The 27,069-nt window shown below is 42.8% G+C and overlaps 1 protein-coding gene and 1 long non-coding RNA gene across 2 annotated transcripts in view; one reads left to right on the top strand and one right to left on the bottom strand.

Moving 5' to 3' along the window:
- Positions 1–27,069, bottom strand: part of LOC142938635 (uncharacterized) — a 366,584-nt gene that overhangs the window by 57,753 nt on the left and 281,762 nt on the right. The gene's annotated exons all lie outside the window — the stretch shown is intronic.
- Positions 6,424–27,069, top strand: part of septin12 (septin 12) — a 32,709-nt gene continuing 12,063 nt past the window's right edge. Inside the window, exons 1-3 of the mRNA XM_076081912.1 lie at positions 6,424–6,510; positions 16,290–16,658; positions 21,439–21,567. Coding sequence (XP_075938027.1) covers positions 16,328–16,658; positions 21,439–21,567 — 460 coding nt within the window. The 5' untranslated portion in view covers positions 6,424–6,510; positions 16,290–16,327. The remainder of the gene's footprint in view (positions 6,511–16,289; positions 16,659–21,438; positions 21,568–27,069) is intronic.

Raw genomic sequence — 27,069 nt, 5'->3', positions numbered from 1 at the left:
ATGCAGCAGCAGTGTGGTGAGGCTGTTTTCTCACCTGTAGTTGGGCTCATTTGGTCCAGACCAGAGAAAACATTGTTGCCTTTTAGTTCTGGTCCGGTTCCTGTTCACACTGGCTTTTTATCCACCAATAGGAGTCAACATGAAGGCATACAGACTGACGGGTAACTCACTGATTGGACAGTTTTGGTGATTGTCATCCTGCATCATCTGGACCCACGTGGGGAAATGAAGTTCTGGAAACTGACAGAAGTTTATGCAGTACTTTAATACTTCTGTTGTGTATATTTATGTACTTTTGTGTCACAAAAAGCTTGTGAAGAACTAACTGAGAATGGGCATTTAAGTATTATTAGACTGCAAATTGATGGCATGCTAATAATGACAGGTAAAAGCTAAAAATACAATATAATCGGATTGAGTGGTTGGATACACATTATTGCACAAATGAAGTAGGACATATGAAGTGTTTATGTTGCACAGACTATTTATATTGCACTATACATTGGTATTGATACTGATATTGCACATGAATGAATGAATGTATAATCTGCTGGGTTTTTATACGGTATGTGAAGGAGAAATACTCTAGGAAGGACCTGCGGTATTTCTCCTTCAAACACCGCGGGTGAAGCTTTTGTTCCTTTACATTTTATCTGCGGATTAATAAGGACAGGAAAGTCCTCTGTTTTGTGTCCGTTCTCCTCAAAGCCTCAAACCCTGACCTCAGATGTCCGCTCCGTAGGGCTGATAACGCCGCTGGACACGCCGCTCACTAAGTACTCCAATAACAGCTGCTTCCTCCACAAACATGCAGACTTTAACAGGACAACAGCTGCTAGTAAAGACAACAAGGTCAGCAACACCTGTAATCTGTTGCCCATGTTAACCCCAATTAACCTGGTAGTCGATCGGTAATCAAAGCTGTTAATTGTTGTTTATGACTTTCCGGGAAACGTTCACGTGATAGTGGTGTGACGAATCAGTGAAGGACACGTTGTGACTGCTAAGTTCAGTGTAAACGTAGCAAAACATATGCGTTTTCAAATGGAAACGGAGTAGTGTGGACATGGCCTGAGTCTCCAGAGGAAACCAGAGGAGCAGAGAGGAGGAGACGCTGCTGCTGCGAGCTCTCCTCCTCCCTCTGGAGCTCCAACTGCAGATCTGCAGAGAAGCCGATCTGGGTCTGTCCACGGTGGACTGGTCTCTGCTGGAGGATCTGGGTCTGTCCACGGTGGACCGGTCTCTGTTGGAGGATCTGGGTCTGTCCACGGTGGACCGGTCTCTGCTGGAGGATCTGGGTCTCTCCACGGTGGACCGGTCTCTGCTGGAGGATCTGGGTCTCTCCACGGTGGACCGGTCTCTGCTGGAGTCTGAGCTGAAGGAGTATCTGGTGGACCTGCATGATTTCATCTCATTTCACCAGAATCCGACCCGGTGGCTCCGATGACGAGCATCAAGAATAACTCTATAGAAACAGACCATCTTCTCTCTGATGGTCTCTTTACTGATGGAGGTCTGATAGAGGACCAGGACTAAACTACACACACACACACACACTGTTAGTATCGGTGTGTATGCTTCCACTGGATGACAAAAGAAAGGAGGATGAGGAGGCAGAAAATAATAGAGAGATGGAAAGACAGATGGTTGTGTTCCTCTCTCCCTCAACAGTCGTAAACCTCCTCCTGACTATGAGGAAATATAGATAAGAGCTTTGTATTTTGGTCTTGTGTGCTTGTAGGTCAGCAGTGAGGTGCAGCTGCATGTGTACATACTGCTGTCTATCTGCAGGCTTCTGGGTGTGTCTGTTTGCAGTGTGTGTGCTTTCCTCTACAGCCACATCAGCTCCCTGACCCTCACAACCCTGCTGTCAATGCTTCTGCACTTTATAATTTGCAAACATAAAATGAGTACTTGTTTTTCACCATCTGGGCGGCTGTGGCTCATAGGTAGAGTGGGTCATCTTTCAATCAGAAGATCGGCGGTGCAATCCCCGGCTCCTCCAGTCCAGTCCTTCCCAAATTGTTCCCGATGTGCCATCAGTGAATGGGTGTGAATGTGCGAATGATATGTAGTGTTAAAGCACTTTTGAGTCGTCGGAAGACTAGAAAGGTGCTATAAAAAACACAAGTTAATTTAGCATCTTCAATTTTTGGAAAACATATGGAGAAATATGCAGTGGAAACATGGCTATTGGGCTTGGTTCGATTTTCACGACACAAATACTGTGGCTAAAAGAATTCAAGAATTTTATTGTACGTTTTGTTTCTTTTTGGCAAATGGACTACTCTCAGAACCAGAATGCAGGGAGGTGGAGAAAGTCTGTAACTGTATAAAATAATTTACGAGGCACTGGATTATTTACACAATGTTATGTGTATTATTAACAGGATATCAATATTTCATTTTTAAAGTATCGCAGTTAAAGTCGATAATGGAGTATTTGTTTGGAAAAGCTCCCCAAAGGAAGATATTTTAAGTGAAGCATGCACCAAAGGGCAGCATTAGAATTAAATAAATTGTTTTATTTACAAATGGGCCTATTCAGGCAACTTCTTCAATGAAGAAAGAGATCTTTTTCTATCACTTAACATAAATATTGCCATAACATAATCTCTAGAGCAGGGGTCTTCAACATTTTTCAGGCCAAGGACCCCCAAACTGATAGAGAGATAGAGCAGGGACCTCCGACTATATATATTGTATAACATTGTGTTTTATATTAAATGGGCCTAGTGCCATGTATAAACATGCCTCTTTATTGTGCATTCAATACTAAGCTATTCCAATAATACACAGGTTCATATATTCATGTTTTTATTTTAAATATGTGCAAGGTACAGTGAGTAGGGTGGCCGTGCCACTGACATTTATAAACATACCTTGTCAGCTGATACCTGACAAGGTCTGTCAATTGCATGATAATCCTGCATACAAGCTATTCACATTGATGTTTTTATTTTAATTAAACATAAATGTGGAAACGAGAATGAGTGATGGCCTATTAGTGCCACTGCCATGCATAAACATACCTGTTATCTTGCATACAATACTGAACTATTAAAATAATGGACACATTCATGTTTAGAGAAAAAAAAAAATGTAATTCTTTTTTTTTATTTTTTATTGTCTAATCAACCAAAAATTTCGCAGACCCCCAGTAGTACCTCCGCGGACGCCCTAGGGGTCGCGGACCCCCTGTTGAAGACCTCTGCTCTAAATGATAAGTTGTAATTTGCACTTTTTAACATGTTATTTTTTCTGTATTAATCTTAATGAAAGTAATACATTTGACACACTGGTTCTAAGCTTTGAATGAACTTCCGCTGCATTGCTGACTTATGTGACTTTTAGTTTGGCGCCTGGAGGGAGTGCTTTTTGTGCCTTTAAACTGGCTCCTCTTTTATTTTGCACCGATGACTGATCTAAGATGTGGACATTTTGTTTGCAGAATGAAAAGTTTCAGAGAAGTTGGTAGAGGCAGACAATCAGGAGACACTTGTGAATATTTGTGGTTTTTTTAGGTTTAATCTGTCCCTGACACAATCAAACACCAGTTAACATTACTCTTAGGCCTACTAAACAAAACACACTTAAAGCAGCCACTATCCATCTGCGGTCGTTCTGTATGTCTACGAGTGGAGGTCGGCAACCATCCACACACATTTAGCAGGAAATAAAGCCATCAGCAGTGGCTGTGAGCGACCGGCAGAGGCTGCACAGAAAGCTGAGAGACAACGGAGCTGCTGCCCGCTGCAGGACCACTAGTGGCAGATATATATATATATATATATATTGTGTCAACACTGTGTGAAATCATTTTTCAAAGGGACAGTGGGTAAGATCTTGCCAGATTGTTTATAACATTCAACAAATGAGCTAAACATTCTCAACAGATTGTGAAGAGTTTACAGTGTAGACGTTACATCAGTGACATCTATGTATTGTTGCAGAGATATCTAGTGATAGGAGCCCTGTCATGTCGTGTACCACTTGTACCTGGAGAGGCACTAGTGAGTCACTGTAGCGTCCAGTCTGTCCTCAGTCCAACATGAGAGGACGTAGAGAGCTGCCCCGAGGGCTTGTCAATGATACATCCATGGTCCGTGTGCATTTTGAGTTTACTGGATTAAATCCAAAGTGGCAGGGTGTTTGTGCTGGCGGAATGCAAATAGCTCCAGCTGCTAACTGAGGTCCATCTGCAGAGAGGAGTGCCAGTGCTGTCACAGTTTGTTGTTTTGGAATACAGAAAACTTTGTGTATCTAAAAGATGTTCATGTCATGGCTGAATAGTTAGCTGACATGGACAATGTCAGCTAACCGCGAACTGAAGATCTGTCTCTCGGAGCCGCTTACGAATTGCACCTTTAATTTCTGGATATCTGCCTTGTCACACATAACATTCAGTAAATATTTGTCTACTTCATTTTATTCATTTAGCCCTGAGGGGGCCTCTGTCCTTTGACCCTGGCTTTGAATCGGAAAAACTCCCCCCCCCCCCCCCCCCCCAAAATCCTGATGATGTTATTGGTATGGCACGTAGTCCTTTATTCAGCAGCTGAGTTTCTGTTGTGTGGGATGAAGGAGTGGGATGCGAATGTGAAGAGTCTGGGAATGGCATAATGTGGGTCATAAATGCATAAATGCTATCACCTCTCAGTGTTCAGTTAGCAAGGTCTTTATATCAGCTCCAGGTCACTTATGGGAAGACAAAAGAGCAGTAGGCCACACACTGGACATGTGCTTACATTCATCTCTGAGCTCCCATCCATTTATGGTGTTTCTGTCCATTTCAAACCATACAAAGACATATCTGACAGAATGCAGAGTCATCTACTTTCCTCGCTTCATCCAGTAGAACTAAGGCAGGATGGAAAACAAGCTTAACCTTGAGTCAAAGGATAGGTTCACATTTTAGTCTATCTTAAACTATACTCTCACAACCATGTGTAGGCCTACAGTGAAACAGTTCTGGTTCCTACAATGCATACAGGCCATTTCTAACAACCTTCCAGTGGACGAGATGGAAGACAAAATCCACAGACCTTGTTTTGTGGAAAAATGTGAAGCCAGAATGAGGCTTCAGTAGTTAGAATTAGATCAATCAAGTGAGAAACTTCAAAAGTTACTCCTTTGATTTGTCTAACTCAGACTGCCACACCCCCATAATTATTTCATTTTAAAGTTATAGTTGTCAGACCTAACTGACGATTGCCCAAAGGGACATAACTTGAGTCACACAGCCTCCCCCGAGACATCAGAGACTTTCCACAATAGTTCTCCCCAACACCTGTAAACGGACTGTGGAATGGGTTTCCCTTCATGTGTAATGTGACAACCCCACAGCTTTTAGCCTCTTTCAGCTTTTTGTTTTAGTTTGACAGCTTGCTAATTCTGCTTATTTTTTAACTTGGTTTGCAGCAGCAGCAGAAAGCAAGCAGCTGTTTTCAGTGGAAAAGCTTTGATGAACCCACTGTACACTACAGTACACCCACTGTACACTACCTGCTCAGCAGCAAACAGACTCAGTTAGAGACTTGCTGGTTAACATTGTGGAGCAGTTACCAGCTGAGGAGCCAGAGGACGATAGTGGACTGACATCATGTGGACACAAACACGGCTGCAAATGAGTGCTAATGCTGCTCTACGTGTGCAGGTTGTGTATATAGACAACTCTTTGTTAACATGTTCATGGTGACATCTTTATAAGCTGATAATATAGCAGATCTTGAAGAATAATTGCATGCTGTTTTTTAATTAAAATGTTTTTGATTTTAGTTCAATTCAAACTGTGCCCACTGCTTGTTGTAAACAGCTCCTGCATTGAAAGCATAAAACAGTTCATGTAAGATTATTGTCATCCAAAGCCCCTTTGTCACTGCACAAAACCCACTTCCACCCACATCTGGCTTTAGGCTAAGATCGGCATTCATTCCCGGGACAAATGAGTCTGCAGCAGTCACATGTGTTTATCAGATCCAGCTCCGATCACCAGTGATGGAAACATGACACCTTGGTGGGCACGCTAACATTCGCCTCTATTCCGTCCAGTTCTTTGTCACCTCAGCCACGAATTCTGTTCGTCTCCGACATCGTTCTGAATGAGTCTGCACCCAGTTTGAAAGAGCGAGTGAGTAACAGACAGAAAAAGAAGTAACCAGCATAACATCTCACTGGCCTCCGTGCTACTTTCTACTGTTTAACCAACAGTACAACAGTACTGGTCTACTGGCAGTGGGAAAGGAGTCTATCGCCTATTTTCTTGCGTTAAAAAAGCTTCATACGTGCTAATTTTGGTGAAAAAAGGTTGTTACAGTAAGTTGTTGTTGAGTTTTACAGCCAGCAGAAGATCTAACCAGGAAACAGTTTCCCCCACAGGCCAGGAAATGCATCATCCTCTGACACACACACATACACAATACCACGCCCCTCTGCACACACAGGCAGTGATATGACATCCTGCACTGTTGTATATTTGTGTCAGCGCTGACTGCTGTGTCTCCACGTCAGGTAAAGAACAGCTCTCTCCTTCCTGTTTTCAGTCCTCTGTTACCTGAGCCCCGTTCTCTCAGTGCTGCTCTCTGTCCGTCAGGCTCTCGTGTTCTCTGGTCAAAGGGTTTCACGGTGTGCACTTCACATCTGAACATGTGAAAACTAGTTTGCATACTTGTCAGCTGTGTGTGTTGGCATCTTAGCACAGGAAACGCAGAGCCGAGTATAATGATTAGCGGAAATAAGGGTCATGAATTTCATAATTAATATTAACATAATTGTGATTGAACAGTTTGGTTGGTAGTTTATTACATAGCATGTTCTGTCATTCATATGTCTGCATTAAGTCACACAGCATGTAGTACTGTGACAGTACTTTATCATTAGCAGTATCAAAGCTATCAGTGGATCACAATTATGTTACAATGGATTGCCCATCGTCTTCTACACACTTCACAAATATATCTTTTAATGTTTTTAAAACAAGTTCAGGGATTCCCTAAAACCTGTATTTTGTGTCATTTGTATAGCACCTTTCGTAGAGAAGTGCTTTACAGATGACACTGATAATAAGACGGTAAAAATGATAAAGTATTACAAAGAAACCAAGAAAAAAGATCAAGAAAAAAAATCAAAAGTAAATGAAAAAGGTCAAACCATGTGTTGCTGTAGTGTTTCAGGCAGCAGGGCGGTGCGTGTGGCTCATTGATGTGTTTTAATGGAGCTGTGGCTCAGAGGAAGAAGAGCGTTCAGGCTTCACATAAACACACGGCACCTGTTAGGAAACATATAGAATAATGACTAGCGATATGTAAAGCTACAGTTAGAAACTTTAATAGAAATAACTTTTTGTCATATTTGTTCCAACCACCACTATATACTGACAGTAGCACATGAGGCAGATAATCTGTGAAACAATCCGGTTCCTCTGCCTCCTCTCAGTGATACTAATGACATCAGAGAGACTCCACCTGAGGAAGAACAACCAAGTAGGCAGCTCTGTTCAAATATGAGTCTATATGTTACTGCATTGCCTATTTCTGGCCTCATATGTTTTCAGAAACATATTTTAGTTTCTGTTAAGTTTTAAAATGAGAAGGCTGGGTCACACATTTTCAAAGTCGAGTATTTAATTCCCAGTGTATACAAAACCACGTTGTTGATTCATATAGACTGTTTATTTATTGAAGTATCAGAAAATATGCTGAATGGTGATCATTACCGAGATATTATTGAGATAATTATCTTCACTGAGATATGAAATAACCAATATCTTGATAGAAGATTTAACTAGGGCTTATCCAATAGGCTACGCACTTATGTTGTAGTATTTCAAAAATAATAGTATTATTTTTAAATGGTTTAAAGATATACATTGAGAACTTTCTTCCTCCCCTCATGTGTAGCAGCCCTATGGATGGACTGGCACCCCTGGCCTTCACCTGTACCTCTGCCCTATTCACAGTGAACACATGACATGTGACTGATCATTCTGTTGTTGGGGAGGACTGAAGTTAGCTGGAAATATGAGTTAACTGAAACTGCATCAGTGAATATGTGCATGTTAGTGAATAACATGGACACCTGTATGCTCAGTAGAACTATTCTGCAGTGCATGTCCATGTTTTTCAAATCAGAACATCAACTATGTTTTATGAGTGTGAACTCAAGCGGCGGGTAGTTTTGCAGCGACACACTTCCCCATTTCTCTTCACTGACACGTCACTGTGCTCGCTTCTTCTCTGCCTCTCTCTGTGTGGAGACACTTCCTTCTGTTTCTGACTTTTTAAAGCGGGCATAGACGGAACAAACGCATCCAGCAGCGGAGTATAATTCATCTTCATTCAACTATAAGAGAAGACATTTACTTCATATAGATACAAATAGAAATGTCCAAAGTAGTAGTTACTGTGATGACAGATGCAGTGAATACACTTTGCTCCTGTAGCTGCTCACACCTGAAAGCACACAGCAGCCGTGTGGAAGCAGAAAGCCTGTCACATGACCAGAGCATGTCAGTCAACACTCAGTCCACTGACAGCATGACACATGTTTGATAGTGATAAGACATTAAAGAATCTTAAGGCTAGGATCATCACAACATCTTTTTAAGCTTAAGAGGTGTTCCACAAAAGCGCTGTAGCTTGTTTCACTTCAAGTTTTATTCTTTAAAGTTCAGACTGACTCGTATTCTGGCCATTTACATGTTGAAGCTTTAATGTGCTTTCAGCAGACATTGATCAAAGTTTACTTTCTCAAACCTTTTCTCACCCAGTAACATGAATCATACATTTACATACTGAAGAATTCCAACTGTATATATATATGCCATCAGCAATGTTTAAGGTGGAATGTTTTCTTGGTGCATGAGTTGATGTTGTGAATCAATCAACACACCCTAAATGTCAATCTGACAACTTAGGCCATTTCTTTGGTTCTCTTGCATGACACAAACTTTCGGGATGATTGGATCTTCAAGCTCTTAAAGGATGTATTTGAATTTCATCTGGACTATTCAGTTCGGTCCTTCAGTGTGGCCCAGGACACATTCGCGTACACACTTGCTAAAAGGATGTGGCCATGTGCGGCTCAGACCACCTCTGAATGTGCTCTAATGATGCATTCACCCCTGCTGTATCAGATCCCCCAGACACATGTTGACACCAGGTGAATAGGTTCTGAGAGGCAAAGCACCAGGGCCTGTGAGTGCTCAATAGAAACCACATAGACGTAACATCTTTTTCTCCACATCTGGATAGTAAGAGCGCACTGTGACGAGAGATTTTAGTGCTTGGACCAAAACCCAAAATGTTGGACGGGCTAGAATGGAAGTGTGTAAAGGTGGAGATAAAGAGAAGATAATAAGACATGTGGGAAGCACTCCATGCATGTCCCTTTAAAGAATAACAGTTTGGTTTTGGTTACAGAGCTACTTGGCACTGCCCTGCACCTCCATCCACACACTGACTGACAGCTCAGCCAAGGCTGGGTAAATGATTGTGACGGGGGAGGGGGAGGAGTGGGGAGGCGTAGGCCTTCTCCTCTCAGGGATTAGTGGAAGCTTCTTGGGCCATTTGCATGTGAATGAATCCTGGAGCTGCTTTTAGCCACCAACAGCCTCCCCCCTCTCTCTGGCTCTTCTTGTCCCTCTCTCTTTCTCTACCCTCCACACTCCTCCTGCCATCAGGGAGAACCAGAGAGAGGGAACGAGATACTAACACAGAGTGCAGGACCAGCACGGCGGCGGTGGACAAAAGTTTGCAGAAAGAGGAGTTTAGAAAGCATCCCGTCACTGACAACCAGCGAGTCATACAAGAGGCGTTTGTGAATGAGAGAAGGTAGGATGTTTTCCTCATGTTTTCGTGTCTCGTCCCCCCGTGGATGTCTCCTGGGCTAACAATGAGAGCTGACAGGACTGGTCCACTTTGGCGGTCAGGATGGGGGTGGGAGGGAGGTTAGGCCTCGGCTGTTGAATCAAGCACATCCTAAACGGAGGTCTTTTAAAATCACAGCCTGAGCGCTGTAGTGTCGGCATGATCCATGTACCGCTTTTCAGACCCTTTATCAAGGTTTTCCCGTGTATACTTCCCCCCAATATGAACTAGATACTTTAACCAGATTGATTTTCTGTCAATCATCTGCTGAATGAATCAGCTGATTGTTACAGCGTGGAAACACAGACACTTATAACGTGGTGTAACCGCCTCATGTGTCCCTCAGCAACCTCAACATTCATGATAACATTTGATTAAAGCAGAATTCAGAATCAGAATCCGGTTTATTGCCGAGTAGGGCTTCACATTATGAAGATGAAATATATATACATACTACTTATTTTCATTGTGATGTCTCTACATCAGAGGAGCAGCAATCAGATCCTCCTGGTTAGCCCAAACAATTAGGAAGAGAAAATGAAGGTGTCGGTAACTTTATCTCTCTAAACGTCCGTCACAGTTTACAGACTCACTCTATCTTTGACCCGCAGTAAACTGCACAGTTTCCCTTTACAATGAGGGATTATTAGCAACATTTCAGCTGCATGACTTTCAGTTTGAGCTCCAGATGAAGTGGGCGAGGTATTCTGGATGAGCGGTGCGACTGCTCCAGTGTGACGCCTCATCACATTTCATTTGGTGACTTTAAATTCATTATTAATGACACAGAAGAACTACGTTTATATAAACTGGAATGTTTTTTTAAAGATCAAGAGAAGAACCCCTTTCTATACATATACATATGTATATACCTTAATATAGACTACAAACTAATATTAAAATAGATCAAATGTGACAAAACAGGTTCTACAAATCTGCGTCATTTGCATCTCATTTGATAAAATGACTTATGTGGTTGCATCGTTTGGGTCTAAGAGACCTCACTATCAACAGATATAGACAGATATATAAAGTAAGTCTGAACAGTGATTCCATGGGAGCAAAAGAATCTGAGCCGTCAGTGGCAACAACAAGCTATTTTAGTAGACGTACGTTGTCTGCAGCGCTCTCCCTCACTACCGGACCTGTTTCATAAAGTTGTTGAGTGACAAGTTTTGTGACTTTCTGGAAGACGATACAACAATCACTCGTGCTTCATGATTAGCTGAGGTGAGAAAATAGGTCGGGTTTGAACTTCTTCCTGAAGCTCTCTTTTTTCCATTCATCATAAAACTCGTCCCTTTGTCCCGCAACTAGTGTCCAGTTGAGACCAGCACCTGTGAGCCATTTCTCCATTTACACACTTCATCACACCATGCCCATCTATTGACTTCTTCCTTCTCGGGCAACACATGTACAATATAGTTTGTTTAGAATATACATTTTAAGCTGAACATAACTAAAAAAGGCTTGAAGACTTGAGCAGACTAGACACCTAAGCTGTCATGGTAGCCTGACCAAAGCCCCACAGATGGAGAGAATGACCAGATGTAATGGGGGAACATCATATCCCCCATCCTCATCTCCATGGTCCTCATCAGTCCTGATCCTCTGTGGCTTTAAACACTCTGTCTGAGGCTGGGGGGATAACAGATGAAGTATCTCTCTGATACACCAATAGTATTACTCATGATCAGCCTGCTGATTCCAGTGTGGTGTAATGATAGAGGACATACCACTGAGCCTTTCCACCATGATGCAGGACAATGTCTCTGTGAGCCCTCTAGCAGGCCCAGTTTCATTTGAGATCTTCATGAGAGCAGTAACTCTAAAGAACACAGAGCGCGAGGCCTGTTGATGAACATCTTCTGATCCTTGTCATGATGATGTTGAGGAAACACTGACAACTACGGGTTAAAACACGTTCTATTGTGAGGCGAGGACATTTGTCCTCTCTATGATGATTTTCAGTATAATTCTGTGTGGATAAGAGCAAAAACCTTCCAATTCAAAATCCATGTTGACACCTTCAAGGAAGATTGGATTGTTGCAACTGTAAATGTTGAAAGAAAGTGTATTAAGACTAAAAGGAATACTTCACCCACAAAATGAGCATTTGCATTTCAATGACTAACCTCGCCTTTTCCTTGAAATGTGTTCCTCTCAACAAAGGATCCAAAAACATAGACAAGTCTCGTCTGACAACAGCAACTGTGCTGTGTAACCACAGAACGGCTCAGTGGTAGGGCGGGTCGTCCTTCAATCTGAAGATCGGCGGTTTGATTTCCGGCTACGCTAGTCAATGTCGATGTGTCCTCGGGCACTGTGAATGCTTCGTTAGTCCTGATGTGCAGGTGGCAACTTGCACCGCCCCCGTCATGGATGGTGTGAATGATAACATGTAGTGTTACAGCATTTTGAGTGGTCGGAAGACAAGTACAAGTCTATTGACCATTTACCAGTTCAATTCCAGCTGTAGACCTTTGTTGCCACTCTTCTTTACAGAAGACATAATGGATTGTTCAAGATGTCTTTTCTGTGTAAAACTTAGTTTAAAGTTGAATTAGCTTTGAAATAATAATATAAAAAATAAATATTCAACTTGGATTCTCGAGCCAGAAATTCACACGTCGCGAAAGCCTGTCAGCCTTGAGATTATCCTCCTGTCGTCACTGACGTCCTGCCGTGGCGGAAAAAAGCCGTTTGCGGCTCCAGAGCTCTACTTCTAATTTGTATGGGGACCAGAGAAACTCTGTGTATACATGTGTGCGTATGAACCACATCTGTCTCTGGTAGACACAATACCATAGCTCCTGTATTTACGCCTAGATGACATTATTCAGAGTGTTGACGGTGCAGCTACAATGTTAGCATATTCCTAGCACTGATTGACACAAACTCCATTCAGAAAACCAGCAAGTTTGAAGTTGTTTGCTCGTCGTCTTGCGTCCAGACACAGGGTGAGTAAACAGTAGAAAGCAGCACGGAGGCCAGTGAGATGTTATGCTGGTTACTTCTTTTTCTGTCTGTTACTCACTCGCTCTTTCAAACTGGGTGCAGACTCATTCAGAACGATGTCGGAGACGAACAGAATTCGTGGCTGAGGTGACAAAGAACTGGACGGAATAGAGGCGAATGTTAGCGTGCCCACCAAGGTGTCATGTTTCCATCACTGGTGATCGGAGCTGGATCTGATAAACACATGTGACTGCTGCAGACTCATTTGTCCCGGGAATGAATACCGATCTTAACCTTTCCCACTGAAGACAAAAGCTAGATGTTCGTGGGTTTTTGTCCATGACATTACCCATCGCAACGATACAATCTCCTACATGTTTGTGATAAAGCCTGCAGTACTTTACTAATACATTTCTGCTATATTTTAAGATGTGGGAAAACTGAATGAGAAAAAAAACCCTCCTTTTGTCCTTCTATTTGTGTTTTTGCCGCCCTGAACAAACGCTGTCTGGTGTTCTTACAGTCTCTCTCTCTTTGCTGTGGTTGGACACACTGTTTGCTTTTCACATGCATCTCTAGTCACCTCCAACTCCATGGTTTACTTTGTCTTCTACACGTCTCTGCCGGTCTCCACGTCTTTACTGTTACATATTGAACGACATGCTGATCAATTAGCACCCGATTAGACAAAATGACGTATCAAATCTTTCACGGTGTGATTCTTTTATTGGCATTTAGTATAATGTTTAGAGGTACAAATGAATGAGGAAATGAGTAAAACAGAACTATAAGTGGGTATTTATGATCATTTAAATTGTTCTGTCAGATAAACATAGTTTCTTTAGAACAATACTGTAACTACTTTGTTTCTTCTTCTCGCAGAATGCAGGATAACCACTGCTTCACTCGGCTTTGTCTTGAATAAGGTGCTGGAAGTACCAAGAAGCTTAAACTGGTAGAATAAATATTGCAGTCAACCGCAGTCAACTGTAACTGTTGACACATACAGTATGCAAATTCATCGAGGTATTCCCCTGATGAGCAGCTCTGTTCATCTCAAAGTGTGTGAGACAGGTCCACTTCATGGATTTAGTATCACATGGTGCTCACAAGAGGCACGTTGATAAAACTAGCACAGACCTCCACCAAGTGAAAAGCAATGCATGGATCAGTCCCAACACACCCAACGCAACACATAATAATGCTGCAAATACATGTGATACCTTTTTCCCTAGTAGTCAAGCTCCAAAAAAACACAGCCTACATTTCCCATAATGCAACCAACTGCCTCTTTTGTAACATTTAGTGGAGTGTAAAACTGAATGATGCATAAAAATGCTGTCTGTCTCTCCCCTGACTCATGGGGATTACTTCTGTTCCAATGCTGGTACAGTCGTATATTTATAGCTGATTAAATCATGTGGACTAACACTAACCAACAGCCTGTGTGTGTTTGTGTGAAACTTAAGGCCCAGTAGAATGGTACCGCTGGTTGAGTCATGCAGTAACACACACACACATACAAACAAACAAACATGCTTCCGTCATGCTGGTTCCAGACGTCTGTGTCATAATTGCATTTGAGGGTATTTGTTCGTCTGCACACGGACACACGGCTCCAAGTTCTCAGGGGGGTTGTCAGTACTGTCCAATCCTCTTACAGCACACACGCATACGAGAAGGATACACTTCAGTTACATATAGACCAGCGAAGTCCTACAGAGTGTGTGTGTTTGTGTGTGTGAATACATGGAGTTCCTTGTCACCTGAGGATGAGCATGTGTGTGATAGTTGTATCCATACACATATGACATTCACAGGTGGTATATTTCCTGGTGCCCATGTTTGCCGGCCTTTCAGACATGATGAACAACAGGCTCTCCATGATTGCCAGATGCATCCAGTGGTTTTGTGTGTGGATCAGAGATCTGTGCATGGGGCGCTGAGGATACAGGAGGGAGCTCCAGCTTTGAGCCACATACACACACACACACACACACACACACACCCACACTGTTTATAATAATATTACTCCAGCGAGGCTGCATGACAAAGTCCTAGAGAGGGGTGTCAACAGGTCCATGTGTAACTGGATCTTTGACCTAGTGACCAAAAGATCACAAGTAGTTAAGTCCGTGTCTGGTATCGGTCTCTCCTGTGTTCATTGTATACTAACGATTGTATGTGTCCCTCTGACTCAGTTAAAACACCGCTGTGACACGACTGATCTCTTGTCTAGAACTTAAATATCTCCAGATCAAAGAGGTAGCTTGTGAACGTCCACAAATAACACAGATGAGCTTCAACCCTTAGTTACCAATGAGGTTGTAGAAAACTTCAAACACCGAGGGACCTCCATTTCTTCTTCTCTTAAATGGACTATCGATGTTAGCCTTATTGTGCAGAAAGCCCACCAACGGTTGTTCTTTCTGTGACAACTCAGGAAGTTTAAGGTTTCAAAGGCAGGGATGTGGATTTGTACAGAGCTGTGATAGTGTTCTCACATGTTCTATCGCCGTGTTCCATGGAAACAGAGCGGGTCGTCAGAGGATCGGTGGTTCAATCCCCAGCTTTGCTAGTCCATGCTGATGTGTGCATGTGTAGGCAAGACACTTAACCCCAAATTGCTCCTGGAGGTTGTGCCTGCGGTGTATGAATGGTTAGTTCAATCAGGAGAGACTTGTTTTATAATTTAACAATGATTTATTATACAAGCGTCAAATATGAAAAGTGCAAAGTCTTTGGCGATTGGACTCTATCCTGAAGTACTATCACCGAGGGTAGGGATACTGAGGTCCAATAGACCTAATCCCCCCTGGAGTCCAGACACTGGTGGTGGTGGTGAAAGGAGTTGCTGCAATCTGATGATGAATCAGGAGCCTGACTGTGATGCTGACTGGAGGCGACTGGGGTGGAGGCGGGTCGCATCTGCTTAACGCTGAAATGACAACTGACAGCAGCAGAGAGGAGAACACTTTAAAGTTTGACAGCAACGATCTGATTGGCTTAAGGAAACTGTGCCGAATCTGGTTGGTTGCTTAACAGTGCACGCCCCCAATCAGCTGATAGAGTAATTACAAGGAGAGGAGAGACAGAGATCACAAGTGAATGTCTTCCTGACTGAACTTGCGCTTGAGCTACATTTAGTCCTGATGTGCAGGTGACACCTTGCATGGTAGTCCCTGCCATCAGTGTATGAATGGGTGTGAATGGGTGAATGATGACATGTAGTGTTAGAGTACTTTGAGTGGTAGAAAGGCTCTAGTACAAGTCCATTTACCATTCCAGTTTGTGTAGGGATTAAAGACATTGGGGTGGTAATAGTCATAGTAATTACATGTCCACCAAAGAACACTTCTCTAATTGTAGAAATGAAGATATTGATTATTGTTGCAAATGCAAACTATCTGCTGCTGCGAAGCCAAATCAGTTGAAACTATGTCTGAACTCTTTCTTTACCCACAGAAACTGCTGCAGAGCTGGAGACGGACCTGCACAGCCCAATGGAGGGGAGAGAGGAGAAGGAGAGGGGCATCATGGGACAAGAGCAAGAAGATCAGGGGAAGTGCCAAGAACAACCGGCCAGCATGGATACCCAGAATTCTATGAAAGCAAAAGAGGAGAAGGGAATGAAGGAGGAAGAAATGAAGAAAGAGGTGGAGATGGAGCTGGAGGCCGAGGTGAAGGTGGAGCTGTGCCAGTCTGTGCCAGGCCTGCAGATGAACTTCATCCGAGGAACTGACCTGTTTGGCTACGTGGGTATCGAGGCGGTGCTGGACCAGATGAGGCGCAAGACCATGAAGGCTGGCCTCGAGTTTAACATCATGGTGGTTGGTGAGTCTGACACACAGCGCCTGTATGAGATCTAGGGATGGGTATCGTTTGGGTTTTTTCCGATACCGGTGCTAAAACGATACTTTTAAAACGATACCGGTGCCTAAACGGTGCCTGAACCAATACTTTTTTCTTCAAATTGAACAATATATTAACTGTTTAAAGTATACTATAAATATAAATAAATACAAAACACACACACTCTGTACACACACTACAGCTTCAAACTTCAGCAATTCTTTTGCAGAAATATGAGCATATTTGCATTCTCTGGCAAAATACGACACCTCTCCTGACTAATTAGGGCCCGAGCAACCAACAACGTCGGGCCAGTGAAGGCCCTATTGAAATTGTAAGGGGTATTATTAGGGCCCGAGCAACCGACAACGTCGGGCCAGCGAAGGCCCTATTGAAATTGTAAGGGGTATTATTATTATGATTCTCCTTTTTGTGGGGATGGAGCTTGTAGGGGTACTTGCCATGCATGGAAACTCACCAATTGTGCACACCTGTCAGGTCTGGTGTAAAAACTCTGCTGCCAAAATTTGCATATTTGTGTGTAAAACAAATGGCTCTCTAGCGCCCCCTACAGTGACGCCCCTCGGCCAGTAAGTCCGATTGACTTGAAATTTCACCCACATGTCCACTTGAAGTAGATCTACAAAAAAGCCTCTCAGACCCCTAAGCTCCGCCTACTTAGATTTTCCGCCATATTTAGTGAAAAACACATGTTTGCAATCTCCTCCTACATGCTGGGTCCGATTACTACCAAATTTGCTGTCGATCATTATTGGATATAGCTCATCAAAATTGATCAAAAGCTTTTTGATAGCTCTTAGCGTTTACAAGATATGGACCAATACACTTATTAGGGGCGTGGCTTAATATCAATACACATAACTTCTCAACCGTTTTTCCTAAAATTACCAAATTTGCAGCATATGTGCACATCGCATCCTGTAACATACCCTGAGAATTGTTTTGCATTCAACCACTAGGGGGCGCTACAGTAAACCCACGAAGTTGTGCTTTTTGTCACTTTTTGCAGATTTAAGCCTTCGTATTTTAACGAACTCCTCCTAGAGAATTTATGCGATCAACTTCTACTTTGGTCAGGATGCTCTTAAGACCTTTGTGATTAAAAGTTATCAAAATCGTGCGCTTTCATCGAAGAACCTTGACGTGGCGTGGCGGCCATTTTGCCACATTGTTATGAAAAAATAAGTTGTTATAACTCCAAAGGTACATTATCCAATCCGCACAAAACTTCTTATGCATGATGCTACTTCAAGCCTGAACACATTTCAATTGAAAAATATTCAATAACTCATAGCGCCGCCTACTGGCTAAAGGAAATGTCATATTTTATACTTTTATTTATACCTCCTAGCCAGGTGACTTGATGAGTCTCAAATTTGGTAAGGATAGCCTTAAGCCATTGATGATAAATCGCCATGAATATTGTGCGTTTTCGTTCAACGCTGTTGCCGTGGCGACGCATTGTTCGCCATGAAAAAGGAAGCTGATGGTTTAGTGACTTGGGATGCTCTAAAACTCATGGGACTTTGTACATGTGTCATAGGTCATAGGAAGACATAGTGTATATGGGTTTTTGGCTTGTCCGTTTGAAATTGCCTCTATAGCGCCCCCTACAAGATTTCAAAAGAGCAGCCCCAGCGCTACGTTTGAGCTACATGTATGCAACTTGATAGGCACATGTATCCTATGGAGACTTAAATATAAGTCTCTTGGGACCATGCTCTAAACCCTACCGGAAGTCGTCCAGTTTCATTTATGTGTCATTTTTCAATAGATTTTGGCCTATTTCTAGTCGCTATACTTTAACGAACTCCTCCTAGGGACTTCATCAGATCCACTTTAAATTGTGTCAGTACCATGTCAAGACCGTTGTGATTAAATGTTATCAAAAGCTTTACGTTTGACGGAATCGTTTAGCCGTAGTGGGCGGCTACTTTACGTGATTCCCCATGAAAAAAGCTGATGTAACTCAGCTGGACTTGTTCCAAACAGTCTCAAACTTCACATGCTTGATAACACTCATGGCCTGAGGATGTCTAGAAGCTAATTTTCCCTAATACTCACAGCGCCACCTGCTGGTGAAAGGAAATCTGAATTTTGTGACAAACGCCTCCGATTTACATGACTTTTACACAACGTGGTTTACATTTGACACAGAGCTACATGATGCATGTTTGCAGGCGTTCTGTAGCGCCAGGCAGCGGATACAGGAAGCATCAGACTATTTGCAAAGCATCATTTCCAGCATCAGGCGGTCCACGCGGGATTAAAAACGTCTCGCTCGCGGACGCGCCGTCCGACGCTTGAGGACGTTCTCGGACGCGCAGGCCGGAGTCCCGCCGGCACCCCCGACGCGCTGCAGATTGCGAGGGCCCGTTCATCGCTGCTCGCAGCTTTAATTTAATTTAATTTACTTTTATTTTACCAGTTGGTGGCGGTAATGCGTCAATTCATCGTTTGCCAACCGCCACTACACCTCACAGAAGAAGAAGGTTTCGCATGCCTGTGGATGTTGTGCTTATGAGCGCCAGCGCTAAGTACCCGGATGTCGATGGAGGAAGTCAGTAGCCTGCCTGCCGTTTGACAGATCTCGGTCTCGTTTTTTTTTATTTTTATAAATCATGGCCGAAGCTTCGCCAGAATGATGGAGGGGTTTGTTTCTAAGCGCGCACACCTCGTCCGGTTGTAATAATACTATGAGTGAGGAGCGGAGGACCGAGGCTGCCAGGATGGAGTCATCAGAGTAGTGTAAAAAAAGTATTTCAATCGGCTCAGGCACCGAAAGGAAGCACCGAAATCTGCGTTGCGTTTCGGTCCGGTAGATACCGGTCGTATAGGAACCGGTGCCATATTAGCACCGGGTTTCGGTACCCAACCCTAATGAGATCACATCCCATCATCATTGTGCTGATGAAAGGTGCACATACAGTGTCAGTAGAGTGTGTAGTCTGTGGACCTCCTCCGTCTGATCAGGGGGCTGTTTGAGTGGCTGTGACGTTGTTGAATATATACGGTCTAATGTAAATGACAGAAGGGATATGAAGCAGAAGAGAGAATGTTTGTTGATTCATTTTCTTCTTTGCTTCCTTGATCAAAAAGTGGTTCAGAGGTGACATCACAGGTGATGTCCATGACCTCAGAGAGTAAACTGGACATTTCACCCTGACAGACGAGAGAGAGAGAGAGTACCCTTCATATTATCCACATTTCCCCACCTTATATTCACATCCCTGTGTCTCACAACTGTTACCCTCAGCTTCTATCTCTTTTTGTTTCGTCATTTGTCTTTCGTTGATTCAGAGGACAGATAGATTGGAAAGGGGAAAGAGGGGGGCCGACATGCAGCAGAGGGCTATTTCCTTGACATCCAACATGTAACCGACCGGTTGTGTCATGTGACTTCAGTTTCCTGCAGTGATTGCACAAACACCAAAAACAAAAACACGGTCTTCATTGGGAACAGCATTGAGAACAATTGTGAGCAGAGGATTGTGTTTATAAACTGGTGGTAGATGAAAAGCTGAAATCATCCAGTGAAGTTTTGATCCAGCAGAGCTGAGCTGGCAGAGCTGCATCTGATCTAACTGTCGGGTCCTCTTGTCCTCTCTGTCCACTGGTTTCTGGATTGTCTAATTTTGCTGTGTTTGAGACGTTTCTGGAAGAGGAAGTATGAATCTGTGAGGAGGAAGTAGTTTTGAGAGTTGGAGCTGTCTGCTCTTTCCTGCCACACACACACACACACACACACACACACACACAGTTGATATACACTTCCCCTGCTGTTTGATTGAAAACAGGAAGTTTCCCCCTATTAATAATAATAATTTGTTTATGTTTTTACACCTTAGAGAGGAGGTCTCTTTAAGGGATTCTCTAAAAGGAATAAATACTTCCCCCATAAATGGCCGTTGTTATCAATGACCCACCTCTTGTTACCTTGAATTCTTGAAGAGAACTTTGTTTTCCTCTCATGCCTCCATGGGGAAGAAAGGATCAAAAGATGGAGAAAAGTCTTGATGAATTAAGTAAATGGGGGCTGCGTTTAACAACACAACTCTATGAAAACATCAGTTTACAAGCTCTCACACAACTCCTGTAATATAATCCAAGTCTCATTTATCCCGTCGGATGTTCACTATTTCACAATCACACGCATCTTTCTAAAACCTTACCAGTCTTGTGCTTGTGCAGGCAACCAGTTGATGTCTGCCATCTTGGCTCTGACATCATCACTTGAATCAAATAGTGTTTTGTAGAAAAACAAAATGCCTTTTAGGTTAAAATATGTGGACACACTAGAATTCCCAGTGTGCCTGCATGTGACTTGGAATAAACATTTTTGTCATTCACGTTATTATAAAAGTAATAGCACATGTCCACCGCTAACACTGCTTCGAACATTTTGCTGGCTCTGGCTAACGTTACACTCTCCACTAGCACCTACCATCAGCACGTGCATGCGTGCTCAGTACTCATCGGGCAGAATGTACGGACATCATGTGACACGTGTTGGTGTTGCTGTTCCTGTGTTGCATAAATGAGCTAATAAATGATATGATGATGTGATATCAGATCGTTGTGTAGACTCGTGCACTCGCTGATATCCGATCCCACATTTTAGGCTGTATCAGAGGAATTTCCCACTGGTATCGGTATTGAAACAACTCTAAATACAACACATTCTTACACACACTTGGTTTTGAATGGTTTAACTTAAAGCATTGGTTTTATGTGTCTGCAGGTCAGAGTGGTTTGGGTAAATCCACGCTGGTCAACACTCTGTTCAAGTCCAAAGTCAGCCGGAAGTCCTGCACGCCTAACTACGAAGAGAAGATCTCCAAAACAGTCAAGCTGCATTCTGTCAGCCACGGTGAGTCCACACACACCCTGTGTGTGTGTGTGTGTGTGTGTGTGTGTGTGTGTGTGTGTGTGTGTGTGTGTGTGTGTGTGTGTGTGTGTGTGTGTGTGTGTGTGTGTGTGTGTGTGTGTGTGTGTGTGTGTGTGTGTGTGTGTGTGTGTGTGTGTGTGTGTGTACTCTCAGTCTTCCTCTTCCCTCTACAACTAATCACATCTGTTGAGGCCAGTGTGAAGAGGTTAAGACTAATAGGAGCAACTCTCACGTCCTACTTTCATATCACTTTTCCTTTCACTTCTTGTGTCATGACCAGGACCCCCAGCTTGGGCTGTGACGGCTGGTTTTATGAGCTACTTCTCCATAGTCAATGTATTACTACAGTAGAAACAAACAGGAGTACCAGCACGGGAGCACAGCAATGTACTGCTGTGGACGTATTTTAGACACCTAAAAATCACTTTAAATGTAGTTATTTTGAATAACTTTACTGCTTTACCTTGCTGTCAGACAGGGAGCTGAAGCCATTGTATCCATCTATCCAAGCTCGCACAATATCACAAACCAACTAACCCATCGAGCAAGCGTTAGACCAGCAACTTCCAGGTTCCACGAGAACTCAATTATTGCTCCCGTGCTGGTACTTGAGTCTTTTTCTCTTAACTCCATCTACTGTAGATACAGTGTACTGTAGTACAGTGTACTGTAATATAGTGGTTATGGAGGAGTACCTCATACAACCACATATCAAAACACCCAAACTATATCTTTAATATCAGAATCCCTCTTCTGATCTGAAAAATTGAACAGAATTTCCCACTAGGTTTCAGTTATATACTGTAAGATGATATGCTGAAGTTTTTTTAACTGGAAGAGATTTTGCCATACGGTTTATGCTGAGTAATCCTTATCTCCAGTTCTATTCATTAGGTCATTATGGGCAATGTAGTAAATCACTGAGTAGGACTGATTCATGCCCATTTTCACATCAATGTGATGAAGTACTTTGACGACTCAAATTCAAAGACTGTGTGGGAGACGTTGGTGGAGTCCTCTATGCTAACGCACATTAACAGTTGATGTCCTTGGTGACGTCACATCAATGACAGCAAGAGAAACAGACTGCACTTGCATACTCTTATCAAATTATAACGTAGATTAGCAAGTGTTAGCATGCTATCATGCTGAACTAAGATGATGGCAGTCAACATTACCTACTAACATCAGCATTTTTAGCATTGTCATTGTGAGCATGTTAGCATGCAGATGTTAGCATTTAGCACAGCCTCAAAGAGCTGCTAGCATGGCTCTTGTTTTGTTGTGCAAAGAATCGTGTTTTCAGATTTTTATTCATTCAATTTAAAAACTCCTTTAGCTTTAAGATAAGTCACTGTTGATGGTTACCTAATTTGCCAGGTGGCAAACTCCAGTTCTGAATGGTGAAGCCAATGCTGAAGTGTCGTAAAGCTGCGTTCTCTCTAATGACCAGCAGGGGGCGACTCCTCTGGTTGTATAGAAGTCTATGAGAAAATGACTCTACTTCTCTCTTGATTTATTACCTCAGTAAACATTGTAAACATGAGTTTATGGTCTCAATCTTTAGTTTCAAGTCTTCTTCAATACAGCATGATGTTCATTTAGTACATTATGGTCCATTTAGAGTCAAGCAGACCATAAAGCAGGGGATGCTTTAGGGCGGGGCTACCTTGGGATTGACAGGTTGCTTTAACCCTTTCACAGTGTGTTTTGAATTCATGAAAGTTAATTGAAACATTTTGGTCGCCAAAAAATGTCTTACTCGGTGTTCAGTTGTGCTTAGCTTCACCTTCTCTTGTCACTTCAGGTTTGGTTTGGTTTGGTTAATGTTTGGGTCAGGTTTGGTTTGATTCATGTCCTCCCTGCCACCAGGAGGGTATGAAGCAGCTCCAGGAGACAGAGATTCAGTCAGCGGTTAGCTGTAGCAACTGAAATTCAGCCAGCGGAAACCCCAGCGTCCAACCTGTGTAGCGGCAGCAACAGAAAGTTTGCTAATGCAAATAAAATCAGGACAGTCCCCGGGGATCAGACAGGGTTTGTGCTGGCTGAATTCAAGCTAACTACTCACTGAAGGTCAGTTTCCCGGAGCCGCTGCCTGCTCTACTCCAGGCAACGTAGTCTTTTGGTGGTGGGGAGGACGGAGTTGTTTTCTCAGCCCAGTCACATTGGATTTAATCCAGTAAACTCAAAATGCACACGGACGATGGATGTATCATTGACAAGCCCTCGGGGCAGCTCTCTACGTCCTCTCATGTTGGACTGAGGACAGACTGGACGCTACAGTGACTCACTATCGCCTCTCCAGGTACAAGTGGAGCAACACAGGATGGGGCAGTGCTAGCTGGCTAGCGTGCTCATATCAGTAGATATCTCTGCAACACAATACATAGACGTCACCGATGTAACTCTCCACAATCTGTTGATAATCTTAGCTCATTTGTTGAATGATTTAAACTAACATTCTGGCCAGATCTTACACATTGCACCCTTATGTCAACCCAGCAACGGTTACAACCAATATATTGATGATTGTGCTCTTCTTACAGCCTTACTGAGCTCAAGGACAAGTCATAATGTAATCAAAATAATATAAAATCATCCTCAATGAAGTTCAAGCCAGTGTGTGTGTTAGATTGTGATATTTCCTAATTACAAGTGGAAATAGAGACTTGATGGTGAGGCTGTAAAAGTCTTAAAATGACATAACTATCCAGAGGTAATTACATAGTGACCTGGACATTAGTTTTTTAGATGTGTTGTTCAGTGCAGAACCAGATCAGAACGTGGTTCAAAGGCAACATTTCAAAGAGCTCTCAGTAGGAAGCTCAGTTGCTCTGGACCACAGTGCATGGAGTCTGTACAAAGTACATACGGAAGTGGGGCTTACCTCCACAGTCAGAATGAAACTGGATCTTAGGTCTGTGTTTCTGAGAGCTGACATTTGGTTTCTTATTACAGGTCAAACATGCGGTTATTCTGGTATCATTTTTTACAGTATATCGTCATTCTCATTAATTTGTTAGTGAAGGCAATTATCCGTTTCGGAGTTATGACATCTATCAACACTGCTGCAGGGACAAACTGAGAGCCGTTTACAGCCTTCGTCTCCACCAGCTCAGGTTCTGTAAAAATCCTTATGGTGGAAACTTCACCAATCTTCAAAGCTGGAGTTAAACATTTGCAGTTACTCCTGAACATTTCCCAAAAGTCAGTCTCAGGCCATGCTGACCTCACTGTCGATAGATCCAGTAGAATTACGGAAGTGAAAAGCTGTTGTGAACCTTCAGCAACCGTAACGCCCATTAAGAAACCCGGTGAAAGGCAGACAGTGATAAATATAATCTGAGAGTTGCAAGTTTACTGAAAACAAAATACAAATACCTGTCCTCAAAACACATAAAGAATTAACACAACAGATAAATAACAGAAATAAGATATTTGATTATTGTTCATAACAAAAAAAAGAAGATTCCACTCAAATATTGTTTAGAACCTTGTGATAATATATGAATATTAACACAATAATGTGTACATATGATCATTTATTGTTATTATGCAACACAGGGATGCACAACAAAATTCAGTTGTAGCCCATTTGTAACACAACAAACACAACACAAAAACCAGTACTTCATTCCTGTGGTGCATTTGTCGAACTGGCATCATAAGGAATGTGAACAGCAACAACAAAAGCATTTCTCTGGGTAGATAAGTTGGCTGACAGGTTCACATTAAATATCAACATGAGGAAAACATTGTTGTCCCTCAACTTTGACTGTGTGAGCACCAAGCATCATGGTGTAAACACAGAGTCCACCTCCTCTCGTCCCACCGGAGTCCTGAGCTCTGTCCTGATGTCCACCTGAGTGCAGCTTGATCCGGGATGAACGATGGATCCAGGTCTCTGTGAAGATGTGGGCTCAACAGTCACTGATCTCCCGCTGCTTTCATCCATCTTATTTTCCTGCGACCGAACATCAGACAGCCAGCAGTAGGCTGGGTAGTGGAGCAGCCTCAGGTCCTAGCTGGGTTAGCTTAGCTTCCATCTCAGCTCTCCTCTCTGGGGCACTTTGATGGCGTTTGGTCCAGCTGGTCTGGCTGGTTAGTCGGTCGTGGGCGTTGATCCTCTCAAAGTCCGCTGCTAATACTAATTTTCACACAGTTACACATTGATGGTACAGCCTTCGGGAGCAAATTCGGGCGACACTTCATGGGGCGGGGTTCGAACCGTTTCACTGAATCTGGTCATGTGGTTATTAAACATGCTCTGAAGCAGCTGTTCCCAACCTTTCTCCTTGAGGGACCCATCTTCTGTCATTGAGTTAACTGAAGACCCCTGACTAAGTGACTATTTAATGTATAATAATAACAGTACAGAACAAGTGGTAAACTGTACCATTAACCCAAATACTGAATGCAATAACTGCAGGAACTTTGTGTAAAATAAGCAATTTGGATGAATTTTGAGCAGATTATTTCCTGTTAATATCACATCAGAGATGAGTTTCCCTTTTGTGTTTAGGAACGTTTGATACAATTCTCTGTTTGTAGTTAAATTGTTAACAATAATACATACTTATAGACAAGAGAGAAGAGTTTTCTTCTCCTGACGCTTGGCCATTGTTCTATTAGCTCTTTGGGTGTTTTAACTGTACTTCTCTAATGCAGGAGGAGGCCGGTCAGCAGAGAGGGAAGGCTCTATGAGTATAGCTGCTGTCCAGGTCTTTGCCATTATCCTGCTTATAACTTAAATAATATTCCAAAGTTTTCTTCACAGAATTTGTTAAAATGCTGAGATGTAGGCCAATTGTACTTCTTTTCTATTTTTTTTTAAGTTTCCTTACGCCCTTTAAAATCAAGAAAGCCTCGCGACCCCAAGATTTGAGGCCCTCAGGTTCGGAACCAGTGCACTAGAAGGCGTTTTTTTGATGTTTTCTCCACCGAAAAGGCATCATAGAAGGACAGCCTACAGGGCACATTATCTTGTTTCCTCCACTGGAAGTGCACCCTAGAGGGCACTTTATCTAGTTTTCTCTCCTGCATGGGCACCCCGGGCACTGTAAAGGCTCTGTGAATATAGCTTGTGTTTCAGGTCGTCACCATGCCCTCATACTGTTTATGTCTTAAATAATAATCCAAATTAGAAAGAACTATTTCATGTATTTGTCTCCACATGAATGAATCACATGTTGAGATAAAGGCCAACAGTATATAAGTTGTCTTACACTCTTAAAATCAAGAAGGCCTCATGACCCCCTGTCAATCATTGGCCCCCAGCTTGGAAACCTGTGCTTTAGAGAATTCTGGCTGTACCACAAATGTCCAAATCAAGATACCCAGCACTTGAGCACTCCCATGTACAGGCACAAAGTATTGTTAGTTCTTCCTCTCTGGTTCAATTTGTGTGAACCAGTGTTGTACTGGTCAGTTCGCTGGCTTAGCACACAAATTGTTACTTGTTTGCCGGTTAGTGAAAACCTAAAT

The sequence above is a fragment of the Anarhichas minor genome, unplaced genomic scaffold (genome assembly GCF_050575085.1).
Source record: "Anarhichas minor isolate MPS153535 unplaced genomic scaffold, ASM5057508v1 ptg000007l, whole genome shotgun sequence".
In the NCBI taxonomy this organism is placed as follows: Eukaryota; Metazoa; Chordata; class Actinopteri; order Perciformes; family Anarhichadidae; genus Anarhichas; species Anarhichas minor.
This window is presented reverse-complemented; position numbering and strand designations above follow the sequence as displayed.